The sequence below is a fragment of the Abramis brama genome (genome assembly GCF_963993115.1).
Source record: "Abramis brama genome assembly, chromosome: 21".
In the NCBI taxonomy this organism is placed as follows: domain Eukaryota; kingdom Metazoa; phylum Chordata; class Actinopteri; order Cypriniformes; family Leuciscidae; genus Abramis; species Abramis brama.
The window spans coordinates 2,317,748-2,331,719 of record NC_139983.1 but is presented as its reverse complement, the minus strand read 5'-3'; the positions used below and the strand labels follow the sequence as shown (position 1 = coordinate 2,331,719).

Sequence of the window (13,972 nt, the reverse complement as noted above, 5' to 3'; positions counted from 1 at the left end):
ACTTAAGTATCGAATTAACTCTAACACTGAGTCTGTGTTTCTTTAACACCCTGCTGATGGTTTCCATATGAACACGGTGTTAAATTTCACTGACAGTAGAAATGATGCACCCCCTCATAAACTACCCAGTTGGGTTATAATAACCAGTTGCTGTTTTGCCAAACTTGATTAAACTGGATTGGTAATTTTGTCTTCTGTCCAAAGAGGAAACTTCTTGAGGTGAGTTAAGGTTTCTGCAAATCATGCTTAATAAGCTGGATGTCCTTCCTCTGTCGTTTATGCCGTTGTCTTCTTCTGGCACTCTTGCTCTTCTTCACTGTAGTCTTCATCTATCTCATCTCCACAGGCGGTTTCAACACGTTCTCTTCACTCCTGTGTATCCTTTTGATAATCTCTGTGGTTGGTTACAAAACATTAAATTCAAGAACCTAACTTTCAAATATTTTGCTCATCTCATCCTGCTCTACAAAAAAGAGGAAGTCAGAACTTGATCCCATGTTTTCTTGCTAAAAAAACCCACTTACAGCCGCCAGAGAAAAACTGACATTAAATAGTCAAGGCCAAAGAGCCCAACTAAAGCAAACTGACCTCCTCAATGGTGATTTCAAATGAAACAAATATCAACGTCTAAACCTCTGTCAGTTCTCATTATGAACTTCTGTAGACATCTGACAGAAATAGTCAAAGTATCTGTATTTTATGTCTGTGATTAAGAGCAGCACAAGAGGCTCAGTGGGAAACACTGTCTGAGCCAGAAAGTCTTTCCTTCAGATCTGGTTTCTCTCACGATCCAAAGATGTGTGAATTACAGATGCTAAGTTGTCTAAAGTGGTTTCTTTTATTTTTATGATATTTGGAAAAAACACACTGTCTGTGAGTTGCTTTGCAATTACAGATGGAAATTAGATTGAAATAAATGTGAGTTTAAATTGAATGCATCCTGAGAGTGATTATTTGGTCCAGAAACAGTATAAATTGTCAAAATGAGACCTTAAATGTTTAAAATATGTCCACAATGACCACATTTGAACTGGTTTTTAAACTTGTATGGAGGTTCCATGAACGGCTATATCGGACGTGCAGAACTCGTCAAAAAAGACGTCGTAAAAACTTTCATTCTGGCTCCTCAGTGGACGTCTCTTCAACGTACGCTTTTGTGACAAAGACGTTGAAAAGACGTCTTTTGAATATAATTTTGTTTAGAGGGAGACCATTCTGTGTGGAGTTATATCATTCTGTCTGCAGAGTCTGGGCCAAATCCAGCTTACATTTGGCACTCCTGACTTCATTCTGGTTTTTTGTTGTTTTTTTGCAATCTTGTGTCAAAAGGCATTGGGCTGAGTTCTGAGTATTTTTCATTGTTTTTTATCAGCATTAATAAAACTTTATACTTTGGATTTGCTTGGTTTCTGTAGTTTAAAAAAAACCAAACATTTCCAAATATACAAATATTATGAAGTGGCCGTTTTCTGACTGTTGTTGGTGAGTTCTGGGGTAAAGGCAGTGGCAGTTTGGGCTCTTCTGGCTGGCATTTGAGTTAAAAGTTAAAAATGAACTTTTTGCAAGTAGCTTCTGGGCCAATCTTGGGCCATATTTTCATGTGGTCCAAACTCACAGCCAAAAATCAACCAGATTGGTCCCTAAATCAATTTGCTATCTGGGATGTATTTAAACTGTAGGGTAAACCAGAGTCCCCAGAGGAAACCCTCACAAAATGACATACAGTATACACTGAACTGGGAAGGGTCACAGCACTTGCATATTGTTGTCCTATTGTTAGTTTAACTGCTTCTATTGCACTCCTCATTTGTAAGTCGCTTTTGATAAAAGCGTCTGCTAAATTATTAAATGTAAAATGTTAAAAAGGACAAGAAATATCATAAAAATTGTCCATATATCCCATGTGCTACATTGCAAGTTTTCTGAATGTAGTTATTCACTGAAAATTCTCTTTGTGGAGCTTGACAGGCATGGACACCATATCCTTTTGCCATTATATCTTTTCTTTTCTTTTCTTGGTCTTCTTTTTCTTCCCTTTAACCTTTGCTTTGCTGGCGGGCTCAGGGTTTAACGCCGGCCTGGATCTGGTCAGGTCAGCGGTGGGGCTGAGTTTACTGCTGGCCACACTGGGGTTAGACGTGGAGTGCAATCCTTGAGCATAAGAGGGTTTGCTGGTCGATGGTTTAGGGATGCTGGCGAAAAGATTCGGTTGTGAATATGAGCGCATGTCTGGTGATCTCGAGGGGTTCCCTATCATGGGAAGGTGCACATGCTCGCTGCTCATGTTATTGACGGAGTAGCGGCTGCTGTTGGACATGATTATATGGTGCCAGGAGCTGAGCGGCGTGGCAGAGAAGTGCTGGGGGCCGCTGGAGTCCTCTTTGCCGGCTCCTGGTGATATTATCATGGAGCTCCGAGGGGTCACGGCCTCTACGGCGCTCTCGAAGGTTTTGAGGATCCTGTCGCTCTTCTGCTTCTCCTTCTTCTGCCGCGACTCCACTTTACGCAGTTGGCGCCGGTGGTCTCGCATCATCTGTTTCCTAGTATCTGCCAGGCCTCTGTGGGGTAGTAAGGCAATAGTTCAGCAATAATAATTGCACTTGAAGGTATTTTTGGTCAGCAAAGTGCAATGAGAATGGAAAGTGGTGTAACAGACCTATAATTCTATGCTTATTCTAGGCTTAATGCACAGATTCAATCTTTTGACAATGCCCGTTTTATTGTCCCACCTTTTTACATTCAACTTACGACTTGACTTGTATGTATTTACATAAATCTCCAGCTCAAACTGAAGATTGCATTGGCTTTTAATGTGAGCACCACATTGACCATCAAGTTTTGAACGGTTTGAATGTCGGTCAGTTGAGAAACATGGGTAAGACCTAGAAGGCAAGAGTGGTGGGAATAAGTTTACACGTTTAACGAAATGTAATTATGGGTTCAAAATATCCGCCTCAACAAGAGAAGCTTTGAGTTTTGTACAAGTGCTTACGTTTGCGAATGCGCTAACATCTTTCCCTCACTATCACACACTGGGGAATCGGATTTATGTGTTTAGACGTAGGCCAGATGAATGATATAAAATTTGGACTTGACAGATCATTGTGCGTTTTTTTTTTTTTTTTCACACCAAATGTGCCACACTCATCCTGAAGAGTGAAGCCAAAGCATTTTAGTCTCCTCCTGGTTGCTGGCTGAATAAAGGTCTAAAGGTCATAAACCCCACCCTCTCCATGTTACTGAATGGTGTACGACAGACATATCAGACACACAATTATTTGTTATATTTAAATAATCCATAATACATGTATACCTCACCCAACAAGCAAACCATGGGATAGAGTTATCTGAACTACCCCCAAAGTGCAGCTAACACACAGGCAGAGCCAGGTGTCCGGTTACAGGACACATTAAGACTGTTTTATGATGCAAATAAATTTAGAGAGAGTTTTGTCTCGTGTTGAAAAGGACAAATAACCCATTTTAATCCTACATATTCTATATATAACCGCTTAAGGAATGTATAAACATTTCATATTTGATGACTACATTATCTCAGTGTTTGTGTTAGAGCAGTAAAAGACAGTCCACCTGTAGTCCACTATGCCTGTTCGGTCTCTGTCCAGTCTCTGAATCAACTCCTCAATCTGGAATCTCTCCAGTGGGATGCTGGATTGCTGTGAGGTGGGATCAGAAACAACAACACATGTCAGTTGATGCTCAGGGTTAGGTTTTCTTACATAGTTTTACACTACCAGACGTTTGGACTCATCTACTCATTTTTAAACTATTTTCTACAGAATAATAGTGCAGTCCCAGATGACAGAGAACATTCCCAGAACACTGGCTAAAGTTCGGGCAAGGTTCTCTCAAAGTTATGAACTAACGTTAATAGAACATTTGTTCAGAATTATCTGGTCTTTAATAATTTTAGCATAAAAACATTTATTTATTTCTGAAACATTTAGTTGGATGTTTGTTTAACTTTTTTTTTTTTTTTTTTTTTTAAATGTAACTAGTTTGGGAATGTTCAGAAACAAAAAGTAACGTTCCTGGAATGTTTGCAAAATGATAAAATGGAATGTTCCCTTCATGGAATGCTCCCTTAATATTCAGAAATAATGTTGTCGTAACTTAATGGGAATGGTAGCAAAACGTTCTTAGAACATATTTTTGTTGGCTGGGGTGATGATGAACAAATAAAAACTCTTCTTTTATTCGAGCTTCTTCGTTGTCTAGATTGAAGCTCTGCTCACTCTGGACATTCATCAAGCAACTTCATGGATTTGAAAAATCAATACCTGAACGGCTTTTCTGAAGTCTACGACAGGAACGCGCATTGTCCCATCCTTGTCGATGTTACGGAAGAAGTCCCACAGACGAAGCTTGCGCTGATCAAGGTAATCCTTCGAAAAGACAATTCAGCAAAACCGTCAGACTTGATAAATACAAAAATACCAATTTTGTCAATTTGCTAATTATACTTAAAGGGATAGTTCACCCAAAAATGAAAATTACCCCATGATTTACTCATCCTCAAATCATCCTAGGTGTATATGACATTCTTCTTTCAGACGAATACAATCGGAGTTCAAGCTTTATAATGGCAGTGAATGGCCAGTTTCTGTTTTGAAGTCCATTAAAAGTGCATCTATCATGATAAAAGTGCATCTATCCTTCATAAAAGTGCATCTATCCATGATAAAAGTGCATCTAACCATCATAAAAGTGCATCTATCCATCATAAAAGTGCATCTGTCCATCATAAAAGTGCATCTGTCCATGATAAAAGTGCATCTATCCATCATAAAAGTGCATCTGGCCATCATAAAAGTGCATCTATCCATCATAAAAGTGCATCTATCCATGATAAAAGTGCATCTGTCCATCATAAAAGTGCATCTATCCATCATAAAAGTGCATCTATCCATGATAAAAGTGCATCTGTCCATCATAAAAGTGCATCTATCCATGATAAAAGTGCATCTATCCATGATAAAAGTGCATCTATCCATCATAAAAGTGCATCTGGCCATCATAAAAGTGCATCTGTTCATCATAAAAGTGCATCTGTTCATCATAAAAGTGCATCTATCCATGATAAAAGTGCATCTATCCATGATAAAAGTGCATCTATCTATCATAAAAGTGCATCTGGCCATCATAAAAGTGCATCTGTTCATCATAAAAGTGCATCTATCCATGATAAAAGTGCATCTGTCCATCATAAAAGTGCATCTATCCATGATAAAAGTGCATCTATCCATGATAAAAGTGCATCTATCCATCATAAAAGTGCATATGGCCATCATAAAAGCGCATCTGTTCATCATAAAAGTGCATCTATCCATGATAAAAGTGCATCTGTCCATCATAAAAGTGCATCTATCCATGATAAAAGTGCATCTATCCATGATAAAAGTGCATCTATCCATCATAAAAGTGCATCTGGCCATCATAAAAGTGCATCTGTTCATCATAAAAGTGCATCTGTCCATCATAAAAGTGCATCTGTCCATCATAAAAGTGCATCTATCCATCATAAAAGTGCATCTATCCATGATAAAAGTGCATCTGTCCATCATAAAAGTGCATCTATCCATCATAAAAGTGCATCTATCCATGATAAAAGTGCATCTGTCCATCATAAAAGTGCATCTGTCCATCATAAAAGTTGCGAGGCGTCAAAGCTTACGCTACTCCTACATCTATGTCATACATCGACAAGTGTTACTCTTGTGGCGCAAGTCGACTTGTGTAGGGCCGTGTGTCGTAAGCTAGTTATTTTAGTCGATACAGTTTTTAATGTAGATATTTTTCGTACACAAATGCATCGCTTCGCTTCAGAAGGCCTTTATTAACCCTTTTGTCATGGACGGATGCACTTTTATGGACTTCAAAACAGAAACTGGCCATTCACTGCCATTATAAAGCTTGGAAGAGCCAATTTTTAAATTATACATTTTTTAATATAACTCCGATTGTATTCGTATGTCATATGGGATGACTTGAGGGTGAGTAAATCATTAGGTAATTTTCATTTTTGGGTGAACTATCCCTTTAAGCCGTTTTAATTCATGAGAGTAGAGTATATACCTGAATGACTTTCATGGGGTCAATGCGTTTCCGGGGCTTTTTGGCGATAAAGCCTCCAACGCCTCCATACTGCACCTCTAGACTGGGATGTTCCTGACAGATCAACTCTAAGAGCTGCACAAAGTTCTCGTTCACCAGCACGTTCTACAGCACAACACACACACGCATCATGTGCAAAGAAAACATTTTACTCCAATTCTGTATTTTACTGTTATATTCAGTTGACCAGTGGTTCTCATCTATATGCAACTAACCACTGTTAGCACAGTAAAATAAGTTACAGTAAAAGGGCAAAGCACTTCCTGTGTGTGATATCAAAGGTCATAAAGGTCAATTAAACTCTACAGAATTTTACACAACTACAAATCACATTAAAAGACATATTTATCAAAAATGACAAGATTTCTTTTGGAAAATATGGAAGCCTGTATTTATGGAAGCTTGTTTCCACCAGGGAATGAAAAATAAAAAATGTAATTCTGACTTTATAACTCACAATTGTGAGAAGAAAAATCTATACTTAGTTTATCTATTTTTCTTAATGCCTTAATCTTTCACATTATTTAAAAGTACTGTACTGCTGATTCCCTTTCTGAACCTCACAGTTGTTGAAGTGTTAGCCTTATCAGAACAATAAATAAAGTTGATTAAAAAAATACATTATTTTGCATACTGATTGGTCTATGCAGGTTATGCTCATGTTAATACATTTCAGTACATTTTGTAGGATAAGCAAACTGCATTTTGTAGGATAAGAAACTTTTCTGTGTACTTTGCTGGCTCAGCCCTTAAAATCAGAGTCCTAAAGCAGCACTCACACATATGTTGATCTCCTCAATGGCGGTTTTCGGTGTGTTCTTGACTACATTGATCAAAGTTAGAGCCCCCTCTACTGTCAAAGAGTTATACGCCAGCTGTAAGGAAACATTTATCAGTATATAACAGCAGCTGACACTTCAAAATATGTGTAGTTTTAGTACAATGTGTAAGTACACTGCAAAAAACATTTTCTTCCTCAGTATTTTGTCTAGTTTTCCAGTACAAATGTCTAAACATTCTTAAATCAAGATACATTTACTAGAGAACCAAAATATTGTGTTATTTAAAAAAAAAAAAAAAAAAAAATCATCAAAATTAAGCGAGTTTCTGCTTAAAACAAGAACAAATATCTGTCCGCAGGGTAAAAAAAAAAAAAAAACGTCACTTCATTTTGACACATTTTTCAAAAAGTAAATGTATCTTGATTTAAGAATGTTTCGATTTTGTACTGGAAAACCACAAAAATACAGTAAGAAAGTGTAAAAGTGTAATTGCTCATGGAATGAATATGAACATATTGCATTCCATTTAAAACGGTGAATCCAAACTAATCTGGCACAGTAATCAGTATTGTGGAGTGTAAAGGCACACACACCTGCAGCACTCTGAGCGTATCGTTGGCCTCCAGCCCTTTACACAGCAGGCCTGCTCCTTCATCAGTGATGCGGTTGTTGTTGAGGTCCAGGTGCACCAGCGTGTTGTTGAACTTCAGTGCTTCACCCAGAGCTAAAGCGCCCTCGTTTCCAAAGCCGTTCCAGGAGAGGTCTAAGTGCTTCAGAGTCGTGTTGACCTGATGAGAGGGAAATCTCTTGATTTGCACAATGTGACACTGAAAAGCATATGATCCTTCGAAAAAAGAAAAAAAATCATAATTTTATACTGTAAAGAATGTTAGTAATCACTGACCTTAAAGAATTTAAAATATGAATCCTGTACATACGCTTAAAATGACATGCAGCTGTTCTGTAACATAATTGTTCAAATTTTTCATAAATTTCATAAACCAACACAATAACAAAATATCGTCTAATAATCGTTATCGAGAAAATCCCAGAATTTGTCAATATCGCACACCCGTAGACAGGAGAATGCATCAAAATTCAATGAGTGTGTGGTGTGACCCATAGTACATCCGTAGGGCCCTAAATACTATGTGTGTGTGTGTGTGTGTGTGTGTGGCCGTACCTTTAGTCCAGCACAGAAAGCTACAGCTCCTTTCATTCGCAGATGATTCCAGCTCAGATCAAGAACTTCTAAACCGTCATTATTTGCTGCATGAACAGACATTTAATCATCGTGCTTTCTTTCATTCTATTGTACGTTTAACTCTATCACATCACACGTGTGTTATCTACCGATCATTTGCCCCAGGTGTTCGCCGCCTCGGCCGCAGAACTGGTTGTGGCTCAGATCCAGCTCCTTGACTCTGTAGTTGCTCTGAAAAGATACAGATGAGATGTTTCTATTCTCAAAAACAAAAGTTCAGTTTGTTTAAACACAATTTCTTGCAATATAACTTTTGTTTTCCGCATTACTTGTTAAAGGCGCAGAGTGTAATTTGTGCACCAGTAGCAGTGCAGTGCTCAGTGTCTATCAGAACACAGCACGCTATCATGATGATGCTTTGTTCTGGATCATCAAGAGTCTTTTAAACCAGTTTGCACTATGCTAAGCTAAACTGAAAACACTAAGAAAGGGAAAATGTTTCCTTTGACCATTTTAGCTTTGGTAATATAATGTAATGTGTGCTTTAAAAATACATTTTCTATCATAACATTATCTATAAAGTGATTTTCTACAATATTCATGAAAACCAACCAGGGAATATTTTGAGAACAAACGTTCCTCCAGTAACATTAATAGAACGTTCGTTCAAAGTTATCTCGTCTTTAATAATGTTCTCAAAACGTTAGCACAAAAACATATATACATTGTTCATGGAACATTTTTTTTTTTTCTGAAATGTTAAAATTTTACTACTTGTTTCAAAACGTTCAGAGAACATTCAAAAGTAACGACCCCACAATGCTTGCAAAATTATAAAATGGAATGTTCCTTTAAAGAAAGAAAAAAAAAAAAAAAAAAAAAAAAAAAAAAAAAAACACTGGACATTTTGAAGTTTTTGAAGTAATGTTTTCATAACTTAAAGTCACCCTGTAGTGAATAATTGTATCCCTTAAAACTCTGATCACCAAACGGACATATTTAAACATTTTTCCTTGAAAAAAATGATCTTCTTCATGCCTTAATATAGCTTGAATGTAACTCGACACCCTTGCCTCATTTAGTATGCGCAGTTCTATGAATATGCAAATGAGCCCCGCCTCCACTCACTCACTCAGCTCAGAGATCTGTGGAACCACTGGTTGAAAAACACACATGTACAAACTTTGTAACTGTGTTTCTTATTGAGATTGAAAATGATTAATTAAACAAAGTGCCTAAAAGAGTTTTGAGTGTGGATCACAGCTGTATTCTAGGAATAATTAAATAGATTTAAGCACCAAAACAAGATACAAGACATGAGACGAGAGAGCGCGGTGTAAACAACTCTGTGGAACTCGATTATTATTGAGATTTAGCCACACCTAGTGTTTCTTTACCTAGAGATGAATGTGTGACTGGCAACTGGATTTGTTTTCTGTTCTGTTTGCTGCCATTCATTTCTATACTTACCGAAAAAGAATCTGCAAACCATTTGGCATCATGTTCAGCAAATTTATTCCCTGTGAACGTAAACATTGTGGTCTGTGTCAGTGTGAATCAGGTTCACTGTGTGAGCATGTGCTACTGTGCAATGGAAGCCCATTTAAGTAACAAAATCATGCTTTGGTAAATCACAATTATGACATAAAAGTTGAAATTATGACTTGTCAATTATGAGATAGTCTCATAACTATGACTTAGTATGTCAAATTTCAATTTTTATATCATAATTATGACTTGGTGTGTCATAATTGACTTCTTATCTCATAATTATGAACTAATATGTCAATTTCACTTTTTATCTAATAATTGACTTTTTATTAATTTTGACTCATAATTATGACTTATGTATAACTTAATATAATAATTATGACTTAGTCAATTCTGAGTTCATATCATAATTAAATCATAATTGTTAGATAAAAAGTCAAAATGATCAAAGTGAAAATTCTGACATGAAAAGTCATAATTATTAGATAAAAAGTGAAACTGATATATTAATTCATAATTATGAGATACCAACTCAATTATGACATACCGTTCGAGTCATAGTTCGTCAAGTTTGACTTTTTATCTCATAATTATGACTTGGTGTGTCATAATTGAGTTTATCTCATAATTATGAATTAGTATGTCAGTTTCACTTTTAATCTCATAATTATGACATTTTATGTCGTAAGATTTACCAAAGCATGATTTTTTCTTATTAGACAGAAATGGGCTTCCATATTATGCACATATACATGAAATACCTGCAAGTTTTAATGATTTAATGGAAATGTTTTCCAAGAGCATTTTAGCAACACACTCCGCTCCAGCGGACTGAAGGTGATTGTCGGAGAGATCCTGCAAGACGCCAGATGTCACATGTTAACATTTTGCTTCCCTCTAGTGGACAAATGTATAGCAACAGGTACATGAGATGATGAGACAGACTTACGAGGTTCTGAATGGTGAAATTGGCCCTCAGCATCTCCATGAAGTATCTGGCCCCTTCGGCTAGCAGAAAGTTGTCTGCTAACTCCAGTGTTGTGGTGTGCATGTCTGTCTGCGCACACAGAGAGCGAGAGCGCACGTCAGCATCGCCACATCAGCTTTAGTCTAACTAAATCTGCCTTACCACGAGGGCGATCGCGAGGGCTTTTCCTCCCAAGGGCCCGAGTCCATGGTGGTTGAGGTTAATGGTGGCGGAGCCCAGGTTCCTGAGGAAATATCTGACTGGAACGACACGCACCAGTTTACAGGCCTGCAGGTATAACTCTTCAGTGGACAAATCCTGCCTGACGGGCTTCAGCTCTGATACTGTACAAACACACACATGCTTTCTCATCGTCATCATCATCATCGTCATCGTCATCATCATCGTCATCATGTGATGCTGCTGAAGTAGTGATGCAAACAGGGCCGGGTAAAATTCACTGTTTAAGAATATTACTGTATTTTTTGTTCATCATGTCTTGATAAATGTCTATTTATATACAGTACACTGCCGTTCAAAAGTTTTGGATCGGTAATATTTTTTATGTTTTTAAGAGAAGTCTCTTCTGCTCACCGCGGCTGCATTTATTTGATTAAAATACACACACACACACAAAAAAAACCATTAATATTGTGAAATATTATGACAGTGTAAATCATCTGTTTTCTATGTGAATATACAGTAAAGTGTAATTTATTCCTGTGATCAAAGCTGAATTTTCAGCATCATTACTCCAGTCTTCAGTGTCACATGATCCTTCAGAAATCACTTGATGCTCAAGAAACATTTATGATTATTATCAAAGTTGAAAACAGTTGTGTAAAATTTGTTTTCAGGATTCTTTGATGAATAGAAAGTTATATTTCATTTATCTGAAATAGAATATTTTGTAACATTATAAATATCTTTACTGTAACTTTTGATCAATTATTTTATCCCCCCTGGTTTGTCTAGATAAGACTCTTAATCCTCGGCTGGATCGTGTCGAGACTTTGAAGCTGCACTGAAACTCACATCTGGACCTTCGACCCGTTGGACCCCATTGAAGACACTATAGGGAGAACAATCTTGGAATGTTTTCCTCAAAAACCTTCATTTCTTTTCCACTAAAGAAAGTCATGAACATCTTGGATGACGTGGGGGAGAGTAAATTATCAGGACGTTTTAATTCTGAAGTGAACTAATCAAGCGCAGCGTCAGTTCTGGCAGGTCACGTTAGTCAAGCTCTCATCAGTGACTCTCAGCTGATCCACATCTACCTATAGGAATACGACGCCTATCACTGTATACATATATAAGCTCCTTCAGTATTATCAGCAGCTATCGCTTTCTCAGGAGCAAATTACCCTCCTCCCTCCCCAGCTCCTCCTGTCTCAGTCAGGATTTGGCATTATGATTCCTCTTTGAATCAGACTAAATTATCAAATTATGTTGTACATTAGAATCTTGAATTAATGATATGTGCAATACATTCATGTTGGTTCTGTTCGGTTTACCCTAAGGAGGGTTATTGGGTTATTGTATCTCATTCATACTAGGCTGCCCAGAACACAACCAAACCGCCAATCCAAACTGTATGCTAATTGTCAGTCGTATTTGACGACAGTGGTCCTGACAGAAATCCTTTAATCTAACGCTACAACTATAGAAATATGATAACATGTTTATGGGTAATTTAAATACTGAAAAGGAAATGTATTATTATAAACACATTTTGTTGCATTTTAATTACTTAAAGTACTATTACAAATCGGCATCCTGTTTGGTATCGGATTTCAGCTCGGCACACAAGCCTGAAGGCTTCATAAGCACAGAAGGATTGAGTTCTCCAGCGTCTCCAGTCTTACCCGGAGCGTCAGCTTCATCCTCCAGGATCACCTCGTGTGGATCCTCGTGTTCGGTCAGGCTGAGGGAGTCCAGAGAGAGGCTGTGGACACCGATGCCGTCAGCCTTCATCTTCTACACACACTCCGACAGCGCTCTTGCTGATGTGTGTAGGAACATGAAGCTGGCGTACGTGTCTTAGCAACAGGTGTATATGTGACACCTGCACTAGTGCTGGAATCCAGCGAGGGAAGAGAGAGAGACATTAAAAATGCATGTCAGACACAGTCAGAGAGAGACTCACATTCCTACAGATGAAGCCATAGTAACAATAGTGAACTTAAACACTTAAAAACTAGCAGAATTATCTGGAGTCCCCCTGTGGTGGAAATCCAGCTTTTAATGTTGTTTATGTGTCAATGTGGTGTTTTTAATGTGCTTTAAGACAAAGCATGTGTAAATTCATAAGTCGACACCATTGCTGAATATTTTCTCCTTAAAACTGCAGTGAACCAAAGACAGTCTCAAAAACACGCTTTGAAATCGCTGGTGTTTCTGACGTCACAAACTACCTTGTAACCAATCAGATCAACGTGTGATCGTCAACCAGTGGATCTCTGAGCTGAGTGAGTGAGTGGAGGCGGGGCTCATTTGCATACTTATATAGCAGCATATTCTAAATGAGGCAAGGGTGTCGAGTTACATTCAAGATATTTTAAAGTCCGCGTGAACCAGAAGTTGCAAACGACTTTTCTCCAGTGTTGTGACGTATTTCCCAGTGAAAGGGAATATTGAACAGAGGGCAGGGACTGACTTTAGCACTCCTCCTCTCCATCTCTGCTCATAGCAGACTAGCGGTTTGAGGAGTGGTTTAGCGTTTTCAACCCAAGCCGTCAAACTGACATCATCAGAGAAGGAACGCCATTCCAGACCAGAAGCAACTTTTCTGATTTTGTTAAAGATTACGACGGCAAACAGTTTTTTTCTGTGTATTAACTTGCAAGGATTATTTGTTCACCACAAGACTAGTAATATGCGCTAGCAAAGTAAATAAGGTCAATTTTGGTTTCATGTCGACTTTCAGGCATGAAGAGATTTTCTTCAAGGAAAAAAACATTTAAATATTTAATTTTGGTGATCAAAGATGAGTTTTAAGGGATAAAATGATTGACTACAGCGGGACTTTAAAATAAGTTGCCATGGTAATGCATGAACAAAATAAATACAAACAATTTGCTTATTTAATTGTTATAGCACGAAATTGAAAAGATGTCCTAGTAGTACCTTGGAAAAGACTTATCAAATGACAAAAACAACAACAACAACAATAATAATAATCCTCAGAATTGGTCAAATGGAATAAATCTCACAAATGTTCATGTTTAGATCAAAACATGTGTAAATGTAAAATTGTAAAATTAAATAAATAGCCATACATGTTTTGATCTGAGCATGAACAGTTTGTATGCATTACTCCATCTGAACAATTTTTTGAGGATTTTTGTGTCAACTGTTTTCCAAGGTAGGAGGCTATCTTTTCAATTTTGT

At 37.5% G+C, this 13,972-nt stretch overlaps 2 protein-coding genes across 2 annotated transcripts in view; one reads left to right on the top strand and one right to left on the bottom strand.

Moving 5' to 3' along the window:
* Nucleotides 1–13,972, top strand: part of LOC311072354 (uncharacterized protein) — a 193,495-nt gene that overhangs the window by 140,286 nt on the left and 39,237 nt on the right. The gene's annotated exons all lie outside the window — the stretch shown is intronic.
* lrrc74a (leucine rich repeat containing 74A) lies at nucleotides 925–12,556 on the bottom strand (the record flags this gene model as incomplete). Its single annotated transcript, XM_084097488.1, has 13 exons — nucleotides 925–2,558; nucleotides 3,592–3,677; nucleotides 4,302–4,406; nucleotides 6,097–6,240; nucleotides 6,915–7,010; nucleotides 7,511–7,705; nucleotides 8,101–8,186; nucleotides 8,271–8,352; nucleotides 9,592–9,641; nucleotides 10,374–10,467; nucleotides 10,562–10,669; nucleotides 10,742–10,923; nucleotides 12,448–12,556. 13 exons carry the CDS (start codon nucleotides 12,554–12,556, stop codon nucleotides 1,994–1,996), a joined length of 1,902 nt encoding a protein of 633 aa, XP_083953614.1. The 3' UTR covers nucleotides 925–1,993.